A 24326-nucleotide genomic window follows, 5' to 3' on the forward strand; every position below is an offset into this window, starting at 1 on the left:
GGTCAGAGTTTTCTCTTATCCTAAATAAAAAGGACAGTTCTAAATCCTCAATTATTTTTTTGTTAGTATTTTCACACTGGATTTTAGGCCGTGACAGCCTGTGATTTTTCTTACGCTCACCTCGATGTTCTTTTAGACCCGTTTTTCAGTCATGGGAAAGAGGAGAAATAATAAAATGTAGGTTTCAATGTGAGTGGGAACGGTTGTCTCTCTGTGTTGGCCCTGGGACAGACTGGAGACCTGTCCAGAGTGGGATGTATAAGCCCTGCCGATGCACAAAGGCTCTGGAGCGGTTACTATGGGAACTCGCCCCATCTCTCCCTAAATAAAAATGAAAGGTAAGAGATCGAGCAGACTTCACGAAAGTATCGGTCGAACAGTTTGACCACCTCTGCCTTCAGGCCACTGCTTTTCCCACGTATCGTCCCATGAGCAGCCCTCACTGCTCCCCACGGTTTGCTCATCTTTCCATCGCCGCACCCGTCTCAATGTTATTACAGAGAGATGCAGGCGATAAGACGGTCACAGATGTTCCACCTTCATCCGTGGACTGAATCACACACAGACCAACTCACACTTGCCACAAGGGACCAGAGCTGGCAGGTGTTTGGGATTCAGACAGAGTCCTTCTGAATGGGAGGGGACACACACACAGTGATGTCTCACTATACTTGTGAGAACATTCAGTGACATAATGAATTGAGGTGGACTCAGAAACGTTACTCAAGTAAATGTGCAAATAAACAAACAAAAATGCAAAAGTACACGCAGACATTTCTACTTAAGTAAAAGTACTTGACTACCTTTGTCTCCCTGTCCCTTACCGTGGACCAGTGCTGCTTTATGGGGCATTAAGTGCTGAATGGTAACAGACAGAAATGATGGCTGAAGCTCTTCTTCTTTCTAAACTCGAGTTGTAGCATCACACAGTGGCAGCGTCACTAACCGCTGTCATTTCAACAATAAAACGCCGAGACATTTGGAGGCTGCTCCTTCTATTGTCTGATGGACTTTGACATGAGTGAGTCAGTGAGTGAGTGAGCATTAGTCCAGGCGTTTCCACTCCGGTGCAGTGAACGCAGATCTCTGTGGACAGGCCAGAACAATTACTGCATAGCTGCTCACTTTGAGCACTGCTCATATGTCAAATACGTCTTTTAAATGAGACCATTGAAGGAAGAACTGACGTTATGTCTGATCCTGCTTCAGTGAAGAGATTCGTGTCTCACTAGTGATTAGTTTATGGAAATTAAAATCATGGAACAATTATGAAACAGTCGTGTGATTGTAACACGTAAAACAACTTTGGTTAGAAATGTAGTGGAGTAAAAAGTACAGAGATTTGCTGCGGATCTTTAATGTACCAATACATTACAAATGTACCTAAATACAGTAACAAAGTACTTGTACTTCTTTACTAAACTCTAATCATAATCATTCTTGCAAACAGGCCTCAAATGTTTGGTCTCTAAATAGGTAACAAATACACACACACACACACACTTGTTTGTACTTCTATCTGTGTGAGGACACTCAGTGACATAATTTAAAAATATCTGAAGGTGTGTTATAAGGTGAGGACAGCCCACAATGTCCTCCCTCCTCAACCTGTCCTCACAAACAGATGTTCACACACATTGAGAGGTGTTTGGCAGCTGTGACGAGCTTATCTCCCACACTGATCCAACACACACGCTCACGCACACACACACACACACACACACACACACTCCCTTCTCCTCACTGCTCTCTTACCCCAGATGTTATCTTCACTAAACGGACGTGTGAGGGAATATTCAGCGGGACATGTTTCACGAATAGGAAGTGGACTGCTCTTGGTTTTCAGCGCTTAAGAAGCCAGATGCTGGTCCTGTACTTTCATCTTCCAAAAGATGCAGAGACATTTGTGTCCTTTGTACAGAAGATCAGACAAGTACGTGTCCTTCAAAGTTTTTTTTTTTACTGTGTCGTCTGTGTCCAATTGTTCATTGTTTGAATCCTTAGTAACGAGCGACGTATCACTCAGTGATAATGTTTCTGGGCCTAAACTAAAGCTGCAGTGTTGAATCAATAAAATAACATGTCATTTGTCATTTTATTGCAGTGACAAAAAGAAGAATAAAACATCTATAGCTGAATGAGGCATTGTTTAAAATGAAGCTCTGTTTTTGAAAATAACATTAAAAGTTGGGAACTGTTACAAACACTGGAACAATATAGATAGAAATCGATCCCATGGGCCTTATGACATGGGAATTACTGAGGAAAATAAGTAATTTGAGCTCTTTGCATCCAATTTCATGTGCAGAAAATGTGGCTACTAGCTTTTAAAATATGGTAAATAAAAATTATACAAAATGTTATTATGCAACAGTAAATGATGGAGCTGATTTTAACTCCCACGACCTGGGAACTACTGAAAAATCGAATTTAATACAAACCAAGAAAAAGATAAATTAATAATATTCACTATGAGATTGTGGATTGTGGCTTTGAGCCCCACAGCCCTTTACAGTTTTACTGCCGCGCCGCTGTCGTCACCTCCAAATATCTGTCCACAGGCTCTTCTAACGAGCGCTGTGCCTTCTCATCCACACAGTCCCTGCAGCATTTGTCCAGCAGTGACAACAGCTCAAGTACTGATAAGAGCAGCAGCCTCTAAACTGCAGAATCCGTCACACGTCTGCCAAAAACCCACGTCAGTCAATGCATTAACACGGACTGAAGCAACCCGGTTACAGTCGTCTTTCTCTGGAAAGCTGGTTTCTGTCTGAGGACACAGATTTCTCTGCCGTGTATTCAAGTCACCAGGTTTCTAATCAGCTTTCTCCAACCGAGCATGTGTGTAACCAAAGGCTGCAGTCAGGGAGAGATCGTTAGCGTGGACCTGCAGCTTCATTCCAAACTAAGTCTGGGCCTCGTGGCTAAATATGCCGAGGATACAAAGCTGGGATCACGGGATGAAGAACTTAGAGTCAGAACAGAGACGTTTGTCCAGGTTTGATTTCTTGCTGCTACACTAGACTTTCAACCATCTGTTAACAGCCAATCGTGTTGACAACCACTTAAACTGATCAAGTCTTTCCACTTGAAACCGGTGGAGGTCCACATTCAAATGACTAAATTAGTAACAAATGCTCACACACACACACACACACACACCTGGGGCCTTTCCTCAAGTCTGAAGTATCTGTTTTAACCACTTATCTTTTACTCCATCTGTGTCCGTTACTTTTAGCTATTCAACCACTCGCTTGCTAACTAGTTCCTAAAAACAGCTGCAACCAGTGCAGCAGGCAGGGAACAAAACCCATGTTCAAACCAGGTGTAGTCCACTGACGTTAAACGATACTGACTCAGTCTGTGTGTGGCTAAAGACGATAAAGGCCGATCACATAAATGACACTAACACTTGGGGAGTGGTTGGTGCCGACCAGCTGCTGGCTGGGATTTTGCTGCTTTCATTTGCTTTGAAGACCTGTTAAAGCTCCACTGTTCCGTGCTATTTCTGTTCAAGAGCCATCTATCCGGCGAAGTCATGGTGGGTGGGCATACTGGATGGAGGTCACACATTACACATCCCGGTGGAGGCGTTTTTTCGCTCCGTCCGCAGAGGAGAGCGCACTTCAGTAACAACAAAGGTCTGTGATCATCTCGGATGAACGTCAGGTTGTGGAGGCTTTTGAAGAACCCAGCGCTGAATTTACAAACCCTGTCAGCAGGTGTTAGACGTTTAACCGTACAATGCGAGTATGAGAGGCGTGTGTGTGAGCTGTACGGTAAAGAATGCACTCACTAACGCTTCTTTGGAGATGGAGAAAAGCCGAAATTCCAGCACGGCCGTTGTTTATGCAGAAGAAATTACTGTATAATCCTGTACAGTCACTCATATCAGGAGGCCGAGAGCCAAATCAAACAAGGCTCGCGTCTCATCACAGGCTGTGATCTGCAGCAGAGACAGAATACAGCACGACAGCGGTGGGTTCTTACAGTGGAGCGGTGTTTGAGAGACAACCTGTGAGTTAGATGGATCTACGCTTGGTTTCCACACATATCCATCAAACATGCTCGACTCTGAGGTCCCACTGCAAAGTATTAGGAGATTGTGCAACGGCTGCATGACACCGGCACCTTCTAGAGTGTGTGGGGGATGTTTCAGAGAGGAACACAAGAGCTCATGAATATGAAGCCACGTCTACTTTTTATTTTTCTGCATTTGAAAAACCAAGGCAATGCTTCACGTTATGGCCCAAACCTTCCACCTGAATGTTTGAACTATACTTACTGACATATTAACTAATTTGTCAACGCTTTGTCCTGCTGCACATCAATAAATGTGTTTCTAATTATTGATGCTTTAATGTTACAAGCTGCAACTTTAATTTACTTTGTTTTGTTCATCTCATTTTGACATTGAACTACACTCATCACAAGTATGATATTTGCTTATGAAATGCAGTGAAGTAGCAGAAACTTTCTCTACTTTTTTTTTAAAGACATCAGTGAGAGCTGCAGATCATATCACGTGAAAACAGATGGAATCATTTATTGGTAAACGTTCAAAAGCTGGAAATAAATCCTAAAATCATTCCGTCTCAATAAATCAGGCTCATACAAACAGTTTCATCTGCTGTGGCTCTACAATGTTGCACTGAGGCTAATTAAATGTTCCTGTCACACAGCGTTTGTGGAATTTCTCAGGTGCAGCACATGTGACTCGGTGGTGCAATAACACAAAAAAGGAAGAGCCACCATCCGTCACCCTCAGCTGCTTCCAGCCTACTTCCTCTGGACACACAATGAATATTTCGATCGCACCATCACTGCAGCAGCTGCTGAAGACAACAACAAAGACTTCTTCTGCAACAAGCTCTCCAGAAGATGAGTCATTTTACAAGTTTGGATTTGAGAGGTTTCTTCTTTGATCCGGTTTAAAAAGACACAGCGTGGCTGAGACAAACATTTGGAAGGTTTCTTTGCAATGTGGTTTCAATGAGACACATGTTAGAGTGTGAGAGAGCTGAACTCACTGACTGCACCTGTCTCTCATGACATGAAGCAAAATAAAGGTGAAAGTTTTGAGCTTGTGTCCAGAGTCAAATCCGGCAAAGTTGCATTCGTCAATGGTCCATGGTGAGACTCTTTACAGAGGACACGACCAGTTCAATTTAGTTGAGTTGAGTTGTTACACTCTGAACTGTTGGTACAGGAAGCGCAAAACTTAAAATTCACAGCCTTGATTATAAATAAAGTATCTCATGTGTCCTATTCATTTATTGTATTTATTTACATAACATTTATTTGTGATTTTCTCGTGTCTTTTAATCTTTGTTTTTATCTGTTTCATCTTTCTTTTTAGCTTTTAATACAATTTTATTTGTTTGCATTGGTCTCATACTTTTTTAATACTTGTTTGTGGGCATTATTATCGGTGTTTTGACCGTTTTTACTTATTCATTTGTTTTGTCTTTGCTTGCTACTGTTCACCTTCCTTCAACCGTCAATCATCTGTAAAATCTGGATGAAAGGTGCTGTATAAATAACGTTTGATTGATCTGTTCAAATAAAAATGAAACAACAGAAAGAAATAAACATACAGTCATGTGTAACATCCAAAATTAGTAACGTGGAGTAATATGTATAGTAACTATTACAAAGCATTGTACCAAGTCCAGTACAAGGCCATGGGATCGAATCCCACCCCACCATGTGTGGCCCCGCCGATGCATAAAGGGCTAGTTTGGTGCCAGTCCCTATCCCGGATAAAATGGGTTGCGGCGTAAAAACTCATGTCAAATCTTAGTGCATAACATAAGTAACAAGAGAAGACTGATGTAGTAATGTACGAAGTAACACACACGATCGATGCCAGTGTTGGCCAATCGCTGGGCTGCACTGAGCCACACTTTGACTCAGTTTTGTCAAGCTTGAACTTGCAGGCTTCAGAACATCCACCTTCACTCTACATTGGGTGACTGCAAAGCGAAGCTTTCGGGAGCCTTTTTTCACCGTCCATTTCCGAGCTGATGTGAAGGTCAGAGGCTACAAGAACAGCTGAGCTGCGTCTGCCTGTTGTTTGGGACAGATGTTATCAGTCTAATGATGCCATGGAGGCCGTTTGGCAGAAACACATCCTGTGTGGATCACGCCGTGTGTGTCTGCTACCATGACAGCACACACAGAAACACAAGGAGCGATCACTCAGCCCACCTTTCACATCGGAGGAGCTGCCAAAGCGCACGAGCGTGCACGCGAGAGGCCCCAAGATCAGATAAGAGACGAAGGGGTTTGAGTGAGCTAATGAAGTGATGCATCTCACTCTTACAAGCTCTTGCTGCTCACTGTTTGTCACTTTCATCTGATCCTATCGCTGTTTGGCCAAATGTCTTGTGCGGCAGGAATGAGAGGAAACGCTTGCTGCCGAGATGTTTGGCAGCTTTTTGCAGGTAAAACATTTGTAACGCTGACACTTCTGGCCTCGTTCTAAAGAATGTATGATGTGACATAATGAAACACGAGCTAATCCATTAATTCAGAGCAGCGGTTAATGAGTTCTGTGCTGTGAGTTCTCACCGAACCTCTGCAGACTTTTTTTTTTTTATCCCTGAGACTAAAACATGGATAAAGCTGCTGAGGATCTTCTCAGTTGTAGCTCTCATAATCACCCTGGTCCTCAGAAGACGCCAGCTGTTGGCTCTCTGAGTTTGACCCGGGGAATCTTCAGTTTGGATTGAAACACTTTTTAGAGAATAAGGCCACGTAGCTTGAAAGCAGGACACTTCTCTTAACGGGCTCCTTTTGCCTGCTCTTGATTCATAGTTGCATATTTGCACGTGTGCGTTTTCCACCTGACACCGCAGACGGCCTCTCCCACTGTGGGAACGGGCCTCCTCTCGCCATGCAGCGTGCACTGATGTCATGGGAGGCGTTCCCCGTCTTTACGAGCGCAGCTCTGTGATCTCTGGTGGAGATCAATTAGCCCAGCAATCAGCCTGGCCTGCACTGGTGTGTGAGTAACTGCTCATAAACTGTTTGGTTGCCTGGCGAACGGAGGGAATGCAGCGCCTCAACATAAGCAGCCACCCAAGTCAGCCTGGCCCGGGTCTCAGTCCAGGCTCCTTCTCAGTGCAGGCTGTGCCATTAAGTAACACAACATGACCTCAGCTCAAGCACCGCTAGAAGATTAATTATGTATTTTAACCGTAATAATGACCCGTTTGTCTCTAACAGGCTTTAATGCTCTACAAGTTTGTACTTTATGTGCGTTGTCTGATGTGAACAATCGCACATTGTACCGGACAAACATTTTGTAAATTTGCAGATCAGGGACGACCCCAGTTTTTCACTCCCCTGTCTAAACACGGCCGTTCTTATGAACGATGAAGCATAATGGACAGCACATCACAGTCCGATTGGCCTCTTGTTTGGAGGGTTGGGAGTCTTCCAGAAGAGGAACCACTGGTTCCGTTTGCCGTGTAGCTGCTACAATCGGGCCTTGGATCTCTGTTGCGTGTCACCTGTTTTCTATCAGCCATTTGTCCTGCTTTTATATACTGTTAACTTGCTAATTAAAGCAGCGATGCCATGAAAAAGAGACACAAAGAAGACGGGAAAAGGGACGAGACAGAGCAGGGCTGCTCCTGCCTCCCCACATCACAGGTCATTGTTCAAAAGCCACGTTGGGCCAAATATGAGGTTTGTTTCCTGAGTGAGCACTGGACTTTAAATGACCAATGAAAGCAGAAAGTTGATGGGTTGGTGGAGGAACATCCTGCCTGGCAGAAGCTTGGGGCACTGACGGGAATAATTTCCCATAAATAAACAGATGTAACTAGGATTCAAGGTGCTTGTAAAAATATTTACTTGAGTCAAAGTCAAAGAAAAGCTTATTAATTTCTGATATGTCTGTTTGATCCTCGGTGTTTTTCCATTTAAGACCTGGAGGTGGATTACGCGACTTCTCCTTTCCTTCCTTCGCTTTATTTCCTCAGCTTTATGGGTGAGGTGATGAAAAGCATTCAGAGCCATTAAGCACGATAAGCAAATTCAGTTTCTGCTTCAGAAGTTCTCCCAGAGCCAGCTCCAACTCTTTGCCTGCTTCTGCTTCCCTCACTGGTTTCAGTTTAGCTGTTAAAGCTGGTTTGTAGCTGACAAAAACAATTTATCCTTTACTTTTAGCAAATTAAATGAAATGTATTCATCATTATTCTTGTTGTTCAAAGATTGACAAGATTCAATCTTCCAAATCCAAAGATTGATCACTGAGAATCTTCACCGACGTATTATTATTATCTACTGTGCATTCACAGTACGTTCTCCTAATTATTTTCATTCTTCTTCTTCTGATTTCTGTGTTCAGCCTACTTTCAGCCAGAAACACCGTTCAGCTTACAAAGTGCTCTTCCATTAACGTTTTATTAATTGTTATACTTTTTTTTAAAATATTCAGCTTTTTACAGCAATTTGTTCTTATTCAAATTAATGGACAGACTCTGTAACTGTATCCTCTTTTATCTCTAACTATTCGGGCACGTGTGCCCAGAGAGACCATTCAAACTTTTTAAGATCTTTTACGTTTTTTGAATAATCAGTTTTAGTCTGAGTTACTTTTTAAAAAATATATTTTTATTATATTGCAGAACATTGGCCCAGCTGGAGTGGGTGACATCACACGCACTTTAACTTCTGGCTTCAACTTTTATCAATGTTTATCAATTTTCAACTTTTATCTTGCCTCAACAAAATGCAGATTAAAACTTAGGTATTTTTGGACTTATGGTTCTTTCAGTATTTGGCCAGAAGTTGAGAGAGGTCCAGAAATTCCTCCCAAATCACAAACGAGGCCGTTAAAATCGCCATCCTGCCTTCATTTTATTGAGTAGTTTCACACACATCCCCGTGTTCGGTGAAGGCTTCTGCCGCTCCCAGTTTTTTAAGTCTGTTATTAGGACTAATATTTTTCACATTTTTCGAGTCAAAGTAAAAGTTTATAACTGATTCTGTGACTCAGCACATTGAAAGCTGTCGTTGCCACGGTAACAGCCACAGCTCTGTGTCCAAACAAGCTGTTTTTCTCCCACACGATACACAGTGGAGAAACACACACACACACACACACACACACACACACACACACACACACACACACACACACAAAGACGGGATATGCACTTTCAAAATAAAAACCTTTTTTTTTAGCAAAAGTATAACTTTTTGGAAAATCCTTTCAGCACCAAAGCATTCAAAGTCCATTTTCTTTTTGGAAATGCTTTTTCTTATTATTTAAGAATAAAGTTATTATTATTTTTACTGCTGTTGTTGAGACCTGTCCAGGGTGTATCCTGCCTCTTGCCCAGTGACAGCTGGGATGGGCTCCAGCCCCCCTGACCCCAAAGGGGATGAGCAGTTAATAAGTGATCAATGCATTATTATTATCATTATTATTATTCAAAGAATGAATCATGTCAACTGAACTTCAAGATCATTTCTAATTCATACAATAATTAATATGATGACAGCACAGTGGGGGAGTGGACAGCATTGCCACCTCACAGCACACTTTTAACCAACTGGTTTGACTGTGTCATTACATTCAGCTGATGAATTTCTCTCTTTTAAAAACATTTTAAAAGTGTCTAAAATTTGATTTGATTTGATTTAGTCTTGTGGTGTTTTAATTTCTTTTTTTTAATGTTCACATTTATCTTTTTTTACTGTCAATTGTCTGTAAAGCACTTGACAAAGGAACATTGTACAAATGAATGAATTGACGTTTATCTGTTACGCACTTCCTTCTAAATCTTTGATTGACATTCATCTAAATAGAATTCCATTATACACCACATCCATAGAGCATTTCCTCACATCATGCACGTGTCAAGCTCGCTAAATGGGATTCAGGAGCTCTTGACACAATATTACTTTGCAGGACAGAAACATAAAGCATCAAATTTGTGAGTAGTGGGTCAGTGGCACCATATTATTTCTGCTCCTGTTCTACAATTTGAACCACATTTTCCAAATGACTGTATATTCCTCACTCTTTGTGTCATATGAGTAATTTTAGATAATAAGGATTTTTGCTTTGAGTGTTGATGCAATCGGAAAACATCTGAAAATCACTGGAGGCTGACCTGAATAGTTTTCCCGTGGAAGCTTGTATTTACAGCAAACCTGACTTTGCATGAATGCAGCATAATTGAGCTTGTGGTGACAGGGGGAGATTCTCCAGACTAAACCTGCCCCGCACATCTAAACAGGGCCGGCCTGCTGCAGGACTTTGCCGGCCCGAGTTGGGCCCGAGTCCAAATCTTCCCCACAGAGCAGGGAGGTTATTTTAACACTCCGGCACGCGGCTCTTCCAGCGTGTCCCCCAGATGCAGAGGGAATAAGGGAGACCGAGGCAGGAAGCCACTAGGCTGTAAATCATAAAGCTGAGGTGACAATCCATCCTTCTTGTGGTGTGTTTATTGTGCTTTCCTCCACTTTTCTCACAGGGCCTATTTATAACCAGCCACATGTCAAAAGTATCTCTCCCATGTGTTTTTAGATGCGTCGAAACATTTAACCCTATGAAGTGCAGTTGCCTCCCAGTTTTTATTCGCTCAAAGTTACTCTGTGGCCTAATGAAGGAAACCTAACGAGCACCGCCTCAGGAAAACACCGAACATTTTCTCCGGATGGGAAGGAAAAAGTTAGCAAATTAACGATTAATGATTGTTTTTATGGAAACGCTGAAAGGTCACTGTGCGGGTTTTTCTTACTACTGTGTGCGATTTTATCCCAACGTTTGCTCCGGTTGCTAGGTGGCCTACAGGATATGGTATTGAGCTGAAGAGGAAAAGGCTTGGCTCTTCCTGAAGCACGCCAACCTCTGGCGATCTCTGCAGGAAACCACTGAACCTTCAAGCATAGGAGTGATGAGAAAAGCAAATGGCTTCGATTAATGAAGACTCTCTGAATCTCTGCTGTCAATCAAGCCCATGTGTCCTGTCTCTGTGGACTGTTGCATTTAAATCATTTTACTTTTATTCATAATAGCTTTAACATCAGTGGTCTTTATACCCAGGAGAAATTCACAGGAAGAATGACATCATACAGTATTACTGTGTCATTTTACCTCAGTCTCACAGTCGTATCAGACACTTCCTACTGCGGCTGCTGCATTCAACTGACACAACAATGGCTTTTCTTGTGAAGCTTTCACAGGAAGGGTCATTTGTGTTAGAATTAAGGTTGTGGGTTCTCCTTTTTGTCCATATGTATTATATAGATGATGCGTCTTTATTGCTGTGTACGGTTTCCATGGTTACAACTTATTTGTTCACTGGCATTTGGATCAAATTCTGTTTACTACGCTCAGCTTGAGATGAGAGGCTGAATCGTACATACACACATACATCAATACAGCAAGACGCTGTTCTAGACACTCACCGTTAACAAATGGGGATGTTGCTTTTTCACACACAGTTAAAGCAAGTTTGAGCCACAGGTATTTGGGGCGGTGGACAAAAACTGATCAGCAGCTGAAGTTTGATGAAGAGGACTTTGTGTTACCTGCCTAATTGCTGCACTAATCACCTTAATCGTCCATTATTCTCGTTATTTTTCATTTTCAAAAGTTATTGTTAGTTTTAGTCTCATTTCCAAGTTGAAAAAAAGGCCATCAACCAATATTTTTCACCATAGTTTTAACATGACAAAAATAACCTTATAACTTCAAAACTTTGAAACAGCGTGTGTCTCTGAGGCCAATAGCTGTGATTGTGAAAATCTTGCATGGAGCAGTGAAGGAAGACAAGGTAAAGAGCTGTTAGCTCCTTCTAACCAGGTGACAAACCAGCACCAGATGATCTTATTAAACCACCTTCGCTGTGACCACCTGTAACCGTGCATGTGGATCAGGAGGTGTGGTGTTGTACTTAGTGGGATAATTCCTTTCTGTTGATGTTTGCAGGCGTGTTCCTGTCGCTCCAGAACATCAGAAACTGCAGGGTAATCTAATATCTTCAGGCTTGCTGCGCTGAGCTCACTCTTTTTCCCAGTCACAGACACAGCACGTTATCTCTGACTGAGTCTCATGAGAAAATCTGCATCGCTATCGGCACACACACCCACACACCCACACACACACACACTCACGTGTGTGCATGCATAAACTGCCTCATGCTGTCCGACTCTACATCACACTCTCAGCGCACTGTTTTCCTGCAAGCAGAGAAGGGAGGAAACCGCCTGGAGTACGTCTCGGGAGAGGAAGGAAGGAACTCACTTTCTACTGTTAGGCGTGACCATGTGAAGAAGTGAGGGCCATCTGCTCCACAGTAGCTGTGGAGACCTGGGCAACAAATGAGAGGAGTCTGGGAACAGGAGTTCAAGAGTTATGCAAGACTGGACAGGCAGCTAAATGTTGTGCCTGGGGATGATTCCCTGCAAACAACGAATCCCCAGGTTTTTCCTCCTTTTTGCAGAACTGGAACCCTGCGATATTGATCATCATGTGGTGAGCAGTCTCTCCACCATCCATCCATCCTGCTGGATATCCCCTCAAATCCATTAAGTGGTTCTTCATTCTCCCCCTTGGAGAAGCGTCGGTCACTGGGGTTTGAGGGACAGAGGATGTGGAAATCCATCATGGAGCAACGGAGACCTTTCACAGAGGCCCGTGCAGAATTTATATGGAAAAATAAATATGAAACAAGAACCGACAACTTCATTTCCTTTTCAGGGAGCGCTTATTATGTCTGCACGTTGTTTGTTTAAAAGAGTTCTGGAGATAAGTGGCTGTTAATGAAAAGAGGAGCGGGGTAATTAGCCACTGGCATTCCTGATGCTTGGTGGGGAATTTAACAGCAGCCACACATAGTTTAAATGTTACTATGTTGGGAGTGAAATGTAAAAATGGCTCCAAAGTGTTTCATATTCCCCTAAAACTGTGGGAAACCCCCTGCTGACTTGCTGCGTTAGCATCATTCTAATGAGGATCAGGGTTTTACCCGAGTATAATTGATCCGGTTGTCATTCGTTGCCTTTGTCTTCCCGTACAAAGACCCCCGTGTCGACAGCGCAGCAGGGAGGATGGTACCAGCCAAAGCAGCTTATTGCTCTGCTGCAGAGTTCCTTAATACGTTTTAGGGGGAGAGGGGGGGGGGGGCACAGGGGGTGAGTCGTGTAAGTGACACTGAGGAAGTGTGTTGTGTGCACACACGGCGCTGTCACTGAGCTGGATGTGTCGGGTGGCAGTGCAGCAGGGGATCTGGCTGCAGGTCTGAAGCTGGGCTGTGGAGCGTGTCACTCCGCTGGCCCATTAATCATTCCCAGCCTGCACTGCTTCAGCGCCTCAAAGGGGCTCGACGCACACACACTAGGTGGTCCCGATGCCACCCTGGAAGCCCCAGTCGGCTCCGTGCAGACCGACGGTGGACTCAAAGAGCTGAGGATCCACGCATACGCACCAACATCTGCATCTATTTCATGTTGGCTCGGGGAACAGCATGGCGCCAAATCAACAAACCCAAATTAGGAGCCAAGAAAATAAACCATGTGAACTGTTCCAGCGATTCAGGATCCACTTACTGCTTCATACAGTGTGGAGATGTGCACAGCCTATGTTTGACTACAAAGAGTACAAGACAAAACTTCCATTACTTTTTTAAAAGTGCTCATTTGAATTGAATTGATAATAATGTCCATTAGCACAAGGTCAGTGTCATGTATTCAGCATAATACTCCAAAGAATTGGGACATTTCATCATCCACAGTTCATAATATCATTAAAAGCCTCAGAGGATCCAGAGAAATCTCTGTACACAAGGGACAAGGCCAAAAACCAATAGTGAATGGCTGTGATCTTTGGGCCGCTCTGCTGCAAAGCGTACGTGATTCTGTGGTGGAAGTCGGTGCACAAGCTCAGGAACATCTCTGAAAAACTGCAATTGCACTTTTGGCCAAACTACAAAACCACGTTTCGATGTACAGTAGCCTGCTCACAGGAACTCGTATTCTAGTATTCATAGTTTAAGACAGTGACATGTTTTTGTTTGATTTTTCAGGAAGTGGCCGAGACTTTTGCCTGTTTTTAGTGTGTGACTCAAACACTGCAGCATTTAAAGGGGTTTGGCAGAGTACGATCAAATTCATTTATTTTAATGGTGGGGATTTAATCGAGTTAATATTTTGATCTGTTTTCCACTTGCACAATGTGTTTCGTCACATTTTTGAATCACAAAATATCAGGGATGTCCAAAGGCTGATACCAGTATCAGGCATCAGGCCTGATCCTGCCTTAGTGTACTTGTACTCATGAAACTTCTGTACCAGGTTAGATACCATGTCTGTAGTTTAGAGCTGTGTGTCTATGATTGATGAGGGCGAAAGTAAAGCTGAATACAATCTCTGAGATCGACTTACTAACAGTCATACTCATGTTTCTAAAGAATATTTTTTAAATGTTAATATTTTCGACTGACCTCAGCAATGAGGTTTATATATACAAATGTATAGTTTTCTGTGTTTTCCAAAGTTATTTTACCTTCATATAGACTATAGAGTCCAAAAGTCGCTGCTTATTAAACATTAAACCTTAATGTCATTAGGTACAAATAATGCAAATAAAATACAGTACGTGCATCTCTATTTGGATTTACAGAACATTAAATGGACATGAATCATTTAGGTAACTCGACAACAACAATATACTTTTCATATTCACAAACTCAAATTAAGCTCCCTGGTAGCTGAATGGCTGCAGCACATGCCACATAACCGCAGCGTTCCTGGTTCGACTCTGACTTGGTGGGGGGGGCTTGTTGCATGTCGTACCCCCCCTGTCCCCCATGTTTTCTGTGAGCCTCTGCTGTGGTAACTATCAAATAAAGGCTAAGATGCAATTTAAAACGAGAAAGCTTTAGCAAAAATCGAGTAGACTGTGTGTGTAGGAGAAAGGATTTGGTAAAAATATTACGTGCACTTTTGACAACTTAATTTCATAAGTTGTTAGACATCCGACCTCAAATGTCAGATATTGCCGTGACGCAAACGACGGCTCTGCAGTCGACTGATGACCCTCCTCGATCGCTCTGATATCGGCATCACGTGGCCGTGAAGAGTCAGGCTGGTTTGTGTGTTTGTTTGCAGGACATGCACCACTGCTACTGTTAAAGCTTCGTGGAGCATAGCATCCATACGGCCCCACATTCTTGCCATAATGTGCAACAGCCCACTCATTCAGGATACAAACATTAAATCAAGTCTAACTCGTTCTTCCCAAAACACTGACCGCTTCTCCAAACCGCCGTCCACAACATCACAACAAGATTCTTCTCTTTGCTCTTTAAATCCTGAGCGAAACCTCTCTGGCTCGAACCGTCATGTCTGTCTTGAATTATGAGCTCAACAAAACAAAATCCTCAAAACATGCAGCTTTTACCCAGAGGACACAGGATTGTAGCGGCATGAGTTGTTCAAGACCCCCGCCCCCCCTTTCCCAAATACTTGTCTTTGTTTTATGGTCTGGTTGTATACAGAGAACCTCTTTGCAAAGTCACTTATGCTTATGTTGCAAGAAAGACCTGAGGCCACGCAGTCATTTTAGAAGTATTGTCCTGTGCTACAGGTCCTAATATCAGTGTTAAACTAACATGAAGTCAATCATTGAAATGTAGCTTTTAGCTACAGTGGGTGCAGCAGCTGAATCTGCTGGCTGCGCCTTTACCATAACAACATGCATCATTTTTATACCTCAGGAATGTGCTTTTCATGCATTTTTAGTGCCTTAAGCCTTTACAGTCTGTGATCATGCTCATGATTAGTTCAACGTGGTACATTACAATTAAAAGTTTTCAAAAACAGCTGCAGACTCTTTAGAGTTATGTGTAAGTTGTGTGTATCACCTTTTCCAAAACATATGTAGGTTTTAAAAGGAGTCATCCATCGGTCACCCACCAAACACTTCTGCAATTAGTCAACCAGTCGTTACGCAATTTTTTAAGGGAATGTATGAAAATGATTAAGCGTATTATGAAGATCGGGAAGGTGAAGGGTTTTTATTGTAAAAAGACTGATAGGGACACACTGAAGATGGGATAAACTGAGGACAACACGCTTCACGACGGGATGTCCTGGTCATTGATGTGTTCGTGTGCTGAAACAAATATGGCAGCAACAGGGAAAAGATGGAAAAAGAAGCAAAATCATGACTGTAAAGGTGAAGACAAGCAGATTGCATTGGGTCATTGGGCGCTGAGTCCAGTTGTGAATCTTAAATATGTTTTTTAAATCTTTGTGACAGAGACTGGCTCTAAAGACCAGAGTCAACAATAGACTGTCAGCGCAGACTGAGGCGGACTGGGACTGACCAGGACCGACTAGGTTCAGAAAATCCTCAAAACTGAATCACTGCACAGTTGCTAAGTGTGAGCTAACACTTAACTGGACTCACACGTGGACACCTGAGCCCCTGCTTTAGAGGACGGCCGGTTTACAGTAGTTGGACTCCGGCACAATATGCATCCACGTGTTTGCTGCCAGTGCCAACCATGGAATTCCTGTGTCATAGACCTATGACATTAGCAGATCCTCTTTGCTCAAATAAGAAATTGACACAGTGATGATGTAAGCGAGCTCAGTGTTGGACGGGAGGAGGGAGCTTCATCCTCACGTCGGCAGAGTGTGACTTCATATGCTACAAATTCTTCATAATCAGATGCATTAGCATCTCTCTCCAAAGATTCCACATCAATCTGCAAACAACCAAATGAACGTGAACAAAGAAACAACGGCCGTGCTCTGTGAAAATGCCCTCGACGGATGCACGGCAGGAACGGCTGCCACAAATCACACATCCCCGGGCCGATTTAGTGATTCAATAAAAGCTCCTGCTAACGAAGGCCCTGACCTCGAGAGGCTGAGCAAGGCCACCTGCCACATCAAGAAGCAAACAATTCTCCCTGAACTCACTTGAAACTGGCATTAAACATCAATGTGAATTTCAAAGATGCAAAACCTTTGATTTTGTAGTTTTTTTAGAAAAGGAAGGACAATATCATGCAAGAGGACGAGCATCTGTTAAAGTGTCTTTTTCAAGACCCCTTTACTGCCACATTTCATCTTTGTGAACATGAATCATACTAGAAAACTCCGCTCCGAGTCTCCGATTGTTCAGTTTTGTCTCCAGATAAGTTTTTCACGCGCGTCCTGATGGTTTCAAAGACTCAGCAGCGCTCGAGTTGTTCATGTTCACAAGAAAAGCACACGCGAGTCTGCTTCAGAGTTTTGCTTCCGGGTCCCTGGTTCCACCTCCCGTTGGTCAAATAATGTGGATTTTGCTTCCCAGTGGCCCCTGAGCTGGACTCAAGCATCCACATGTTCTAGATAATCTAACTCTGCACCCGTGATGACGTGATGTGTTTCAGGGTCGTCTGACTTTCCACGTTCCTGTGAACGTTCACTTACAACAACCTGCAACACACCTGTTTCTTATCACCCACCCCAGGTTTTTCACCCTAGTGTCTAAATATCTTTGATATTTCCTCCTATTACTTTGGCTATTTGGACTTTCTAGTGAAAGAACAAGTCTTGCTCTCATGCAAACTGTTTGCACAGTCCATTTGAAGGGTCCAAACAAAGAGCCCAGAACAAGAGCACAGCACCATGTGTTTGTTTTCATTTTCCTCACATGTTTATTCCTGCCCGACCAAAGTCTGTTTGAAATGCTTACTACAGGACGAGGATGCATTGGGCTACTTCAGCTCCCAGAGAAAGGTCAAAGGTCAGCCTGGTCTGTGAGGACTGAACCGATACTGACCTGGTGAGTAAAGCGCGTTGTTATTTTATGTAAACATCTTCGGTAGAGCTGCACATTGGAGGTTACGACAGTTATTTGGCTTAGGTTCATGTTTTCAAATCTAAACTGTCACACACTGGCCCAACCTGGCAACCCAAGGGAGGCAGGCAGCACCAGTGGTCCAGTCGTTCAGCCCTGAAGACGGATCCAGCTCCGAGATACTGTCAGAAAGTGCAAATATTAAAGGTAGAACAACCAGGAAAACTGATCTTAGACGTGGAGACTGTGAGGGTTCAGGGCTTTAGTCCAAAGTCAAGATGAGTAAGTTCCAACAAAGGGTCAGAGGCTGAGATAGTTCGACTGGTTAAAAGTGATGGAAATACTGGAAACAGATTAAAGTAAATGTGGTTAGTGAACAGTTTTTTTTTTTTTGTCCTTTCAGCTCCTGTGACTTCAGGGTTGCTGCATGTCGATTTGGCAACTTTTACGCCGGATGCCCTTCCTGACACACCCCTCCCCAATTTCTACCGGGCTTAGGACCTGGGCACGTCTTTGGCCCAGTGGACACTTTAAGATGTAGTTGGAAAAATGGAAGCCAACCTGTGTTCTCTCTTCCACCATATTCACCAGCAGATCCACTGGTTTTTATTCATGCTGTCAGAGGTGGTACCAGTATGTGGAGCACAGACTGGGGGCAGAACCGAACTCAGCTGCCTTGTGGGTGGTAAACATGTTGACTCTTCCTCGCAAAAATGTGAGCGGAGTTTAATAAGCAAAATACTTTGGGCAGAGCACAAAACAAAAGGCTTTGTAGCCGGACAGATGGCGTCTGAGTTCTGTCCCACAACACAGGATGGTTTGATGAAATGACAAGATTCTGAAGCCAGATGAACGTCTCCAAACCATAGGACCAGACACGTGAAGGTGCTGCACTCTGAAAGCGCATCACAGGTGTAAAGGAAAGAAAACCGAGCCGAGCCTCCGGCTGACCCGGGGCCGCCAGGAACCAGAACAGCGCATGGCAGGAAATGGAACAAGTGCAAAATAATAAGTATGAGCGACCGAGGCTCCTATTTCCAGCCCTCCTCAAAACCCACTTGGCAAAGCAGAAGCTTCCCACAGTTCCCCTCAGCGCCCATCAGTCAGGCCGGAGAGGAGCGGGGGCCTGACGGACTGAACACCGACAGAATATGAAGCAGCTGCGTGTTAGCGTGCGTGTGTGTGTGTGTGTGTGTGTGCGTATAAAGCTCACGGCTTTAGAAAAACATTTTTATTGCATTAGATTATTAAAGCTCTTCATTTGCATGTTGCATGTAGCCAGGTTTTTTAGTAGAGGGCAGATCTAAAGGGTTTAAAAGAAACTTATAGTAAAACTAGTAAAAATGTTTTAGGAGTCACATTAAAAGCACTGGTTCTCAAACGTGTACTTTACTGGAGTATTTCCATTTTTTATTTTTATTTAGAAAAATGTTGCACTTCTACTTCATGACATTATTTTATTTCCAAAATCGAATTAACTAAGACATGACCTGTGAGCTCATAGTCGTTAAAATGATCTCAAAGTTGAGAAGCACTTTTATTCCTAAGTAACTTGGCAGTTACCTTTAATACTTTATAGCACTTAAGTACTTTTGTACTTCAACTTTAGTAAAGAATTTGAAGTGGGACTTTCTTTTGTAGTGAAGTATTTTATATGAAAATACATTTACATGAGTATAGTTTGTGTACTTCTACCGCCTGCACATCCAACAACAACACACACACACACACACACACACACACTCACACACACCAGTCAACAGACCCGCTCGTCCTTTTGGAAAAGAGACGCTCAGACTGAACTACTAACCGCACGGTTGCAGTAATTTTCTCTTTGTACTCTGCATCTCACTGTGTTTGTTTTAACTCTTTAGTGCAGAGATTTCTGCATTTTAAGGAAACAAAAGAAAAGCAAATTATATCATCACTAATTCAAATACAAAGCTCTAAGAAAACACAACCAGACACACAGTAATTAGAGATCTGAAAATGGATTCTCACATGAATAATTGACAGCATCAGTGTGTCCATCACCTTTTAATTTTCCCCACAGAAACATTTCTTGTCTACTTTGTATTTTGCCGTGTTGTGTGTATTTGCAGCATTTTGCAGCTGTGCATCTTGTTTATGATTACAGTAATTTTTGGGGTCATTTTGCATCTTTTCTTGCTTCACCTCGTAAACAGTGACATTATGTAGCATTTATCTGCGTCACCCAATGAATCACTTTGTTTCTCTCTCTCACACACACACACACACACACACACACACACACACACACACACACACACACACATGCTAACAAATTCAGTGTCCTACCCAAGCACACTGCCTCAAGGGGAGGACAGAAGGAGCTGGGGATTGAACTGCCGTTCTAACCACTGAGCACCAGCTGCTTGGCAGCGTTAAATGTCACTTCATCAAGTCCCTGGACTTGAGTGTGATGAGCAGCCCATCCATGTTACAAACCAACAAAGCTATCATCGTCTGACTATTGCGGGGGGCACTAGAGGGTTTGGGGGTGGGGGTGTGGGGGTGTTAATGGACACACATTTCAGTCATACAACGCTAAACGTGCCATGACAACATGATGCCAACTTGGGAACTGATTTCCTTCCTCTCTTCCTCACTCCATCCTTAATAAGTGTCAGGGAGGAGAATCCCAGACAAATCGCTCTGTGGCCCCATAGTCAGCCCTCAATGGAACCCCCCTCCCCCCCTCCCTCCCCTGGGTCTTCCTCTTTCATGCTAAGGTGTCAGGCCACCCATATTATGTCCTCTGTGGAAGACGGGCTCCGTCTGGCCTCTCTGCGCCTTTATAGGATGACACCAATGGCACAAAGAGGCAGATAGTGAAAAAAATACGGGGGGGGGGGCTCCGGCTGACGGCGAGATGGATGCCACAAGTGACACGCTTTTGTTTTAGCAAAATAAACTCACATGCTGGCTCTGCAGGGGCCAAAGGCGGAGGCCAGAGGGAACAACTTGTTCACTTGTTCCGTTTGGTTGAGCAAACCATGGCAGTGTTACAACTTGTTACTTTTCCAGGTTCAGCTCAGGGGGCTGAGCTGTTGATATAAGCCCCCCTGTCCTGTTGAAAATAAGCATCTCGGGCTCGGTGCAGCTACAATAAAATCTCGGATCTGGCTTCAAATTACCCCGCGCTTTGTCCTCCTCTCTGAATAGTTTACTGGCTCTAAAGTGGCAGTTTATACTCTACGTGCCAAAAATGTCAATAAAACCGCCCTAATCGCCCATCTGATCTGTAACAGCATCTGCTTGTGGAAACACAACACGCCCCTGCAGTCGACTCCGCAGCTGCAGCGTTTCCTTCCCATTAAGACGCTGCTGCTGTCGGAAACACACATCAGGACGCAGTTACGCACTCGGACCGGCCGAAATGACGTCCTGGTGATTCTTTTCTGCTCAGGAATCTCTTATGGATTTCAATTAAAAACAAAAATCCGGAGGCAACGAGTTTGCTGACGAACGCAAATATACGAATTAGAAAACTTGGGAAAAGCACTTTTCAAAATCATTTGATCCTGCATCAAATAAAATGGAGCTGAACGAAGCCCATTAGTAGTGAGACAAATTGCGCTGATTTTATCAAAATTATCCAAACATTTCTATTATTTATTATTATATATGTCATTTATCTATTATTTATTTTCCGTGTTTCCCGTGCAGCACCAGTTTAGTGTGTTTGGATAAGTGTTTGATTTCTAATAACGCCACCAAAAAAACAATTATTTTCATTTATTGTGGTAATTTATTTAAAGTCGTTTGAGTAAAAAACAAATAAATTAGAATGGGTCATTTTTCCTTGTGGGGGAGGCCTACTGCTTTAAATGAATGATTTCTATAAATCCTCATTTATTAGTACAAATATGTATTAGAATAGAAAAAGAACATGGTCTTTCCCGCTGAGATGTGTCTGTATTTTCATGTTCACTAATAAAACAAGTGAAGGTAAAGTTCAGATTAACAATTTAACAATTGGCCTGTGCGTAATTTCTGTGCGTAAAAGCTTAAACCACTGATCGGCTGAGTCAACGTGACTTTTTTTAGCACCATCTGTTAGTTGGGCTTTAGTAACTAATTGTTTTCAACGAATTCCAGTGTGAAGGACAAACTGAGGAGACTTCTTACCCACACACTCGTTGGCTTCTCTGGCCGTGGCGCGCTGCCAGGGTCGGTCGTAGTGGAATGGTTTGCACCTGTCGCACTCCGGTCCCGCCGTGTTGTGTTTGCACTCACAAACCAGATTCCCTTCTCGGTCCTTGACGCATTTTGAAGCGTGTCCGTTGCACTTGCACCGTCCTCCGACCTGCAGGTCTGACACGGCGTAAAAATAAGAGTCACGGGCCAGTTCCGAGTCGTCCTCGTTCTCGTCTCCGAAGGTGTGAAGCCGGCTGAAGATTACCTTGATGTCGGTGGCCGTCACCCAGTCCTGCAGCACTGGGGAGTTGTCGAAGTCGTGCGCCGACGGTCTGCCGTCGAGGGTGCTGAAAGCGATGAGGCCGCCTGTCAGAGGGTGCATGTCGGTGTGGGAGTCGGTGCAGATCGCTTCTTGCTCGTTCTGCTTCGTGATCGTCGCCTTGTTCTGCCTGTTGTACATTTTCTTGCACTGCGTGGAATAAAACTGAAACGGCACCCACGATTTGCCGTAGTCCATGGACTTGTAGATGGCCATGGACTCGGGTCTGGGTGAGCAGAACTGCAGGCTCACATAGGTGACCTCGAACTTTTTGCCCAGGGACAAGGTGAGCGTGACGTTCTGCGGGTACTGCATGTAGTTTTCAGACTGCCAGCAGGTGAGGTTGTGAGGGTTGTTTAGGTCTGTTAAATACGCAGGTGGATGGGACTTCTTGGGGTCCCCGGCGTCGCACGTGTGACAGTCCCTCGTCCTCTCCTCTCCTTTCTCGGTCACCACACAGTACCTGGTGGCGGGGTTCCCGCAGGTGCTGGAGACCCGTACGTCCTTCCCGAAAGCGGAGTTGACGAAGTCGGGGATGCATCTGCGCGGGTTCCCGTTCTCATCATAACACGGATCCGGGGGGGAAGACTGTGCAGCAAACATGCTCAGCCCGTATCCTGCAAAAACCGCCCTGGTCAGCGCAGACACTATCACCGAGGTGACCCAAACCTCCAAAATCCTGTGCATGGTAGTCCGTGCACCGCGGGGACAGTTGCGCTGCAGACAAAATAATCTGAATTAACAACACGAGAATGAGCAACCAACAGAAAATCAAGTCAATTAGGAAACGTTCACACACTTAAATGATGCTCGGAGAGATACAGAACTCCTGGAGGCACTAGCGAAGCATGTAACATAATAAATGTGTAGTAAATATTCGTAGGAAGCAAATTAAACTCCACCCAGGCCACTACCTCCAAATAAACTCCTCAGTCTGAAGCAGTCTGTAGCACAACTCCTAACAATCTGGAGACCAACCTCTCCCGGTTACGCACGGAAAACTGGTGCCGCTTCTCCTCAATTTCAAGCTCCTAAACAAAAATAAAGTGTGGCAAACACCCAGCTGGCTCTGAGAGACTCCCCCCTGCCTCTGTCTGTCACACCTCTGCCCACCTCTATCTCTTTCTGTCAAATTCCCTCTGTGTCAGAGCAGGAAAAGGGGGTCCGCTCATTGTGCGCAGTCGAAGTCTGTAGCGCGTCTTTGCGGAAGGAGAGTGAGCAGCGACATCTTCCGGGGGAGAGTCGGAACTACAAATTTAACACTGAACAGAGAGGAGGTGAAAATGTTCTGCAGAACAAAGGTGGGATAAGAGGCGCAGTATTCAAATCCTTTCCTAATAAAACAAGTAAGTAAGTAAACAGAAATGTAGAAATATAAGAAGTCAATGAACTTGTCACCAGCTTCATTTCCGGTTTCAGACTTTTATTCTGTAGTCCTTCAACCCCACTTCCTGCTTCTTAATCATTTCTGCCGTTTCACTACACAATTAGTCCCGCTTGTTCGCTCCACACGTTGCTGATCCTGCTTCCAGAAGTTTTTCTCCCCATCTGTCTGCTGACCTGCCTTCTTTTCTTCAGCCTCTGATATCTGTGAGTTGTGTCTGATCCTCTGACACCTTCTGGATTCTGAGCTCTGTCTCCACCTGCTCTCTCACATTCTGACCACACATTTCTGGATATTTGGATTTGGACTCTGAGTGGTTGGATACAGACCACAGACTTTATCTAGTCTTTCTCTGTGGTTTATTTTGGATTACTGATAATTATGTGAGACTCTACGTCCTCAGCCGCCACGTAGAGGACGCTAATACAGGGTGGGCACCAAGGTCACAGCCATCAAGGTCATCCATGCTGGCTGGGCGGGGCCACACAGAGGATTCGACCCCACGGCCCTTCTGTATCTCAACCCAATGCTCTGCTTACATCAGCTCCTGCCTATTAAAGCTCGTATGCACCGAAGAGCTTGTGTCTGTATCACTGGGTCGTCATTACTCTGAAACCTCTACGTGTACACGTGGAAACACT

General features: G+C 43.9%; 1 protein-coding gene across 2 annotated transcripts in view; it reads right to left on the minus strand.

Moving 5' to 3' along the window:
* The window catches only part of ntn1b (netrin 1b), a 41114-nt gene extending 17672 nt beyond the window's left edge, over nt 1–23442 (minus strand). The window contains exons 1-2 of one of the 2 annotated variants that reach the window (XM_067477901.1): nt 23101–23442; nt 21974–23018 (exon numbers count right to left, since the gene is read on the minus strand). In XM_067477901.1, the coding sequence (XP_067334002.1) occupies nt 21974–22988 (1015 nt within the window). In that variant the 5' untranslated portion in view covers nt 22989–23018; nt 23101–23442. The remainder of the gene's footprint in view (nt 1–21973; nt 23019–23100) is intronic. The other variant, XM_067477900.1, reaches the window with a different exon arrangement.
* Between the last annotated feature and the right edge of the window lie 884 nt (nt 23443–24326).

This window comes from Channa argus, chromosome 15, assembly GCF_033026475.1.
Source record: "Channa argus isolate prfri chromosome 15, Channa argus male v1.0, whole genome shotgun sequence".
In the NCBI taxonomy this organism is placed as follows: domain Eukaryota; kingdom Metazoa; phylum Chordata; class Actinopteri; order Anabantiformes; family Channidae; genus Channa; species Channa argus.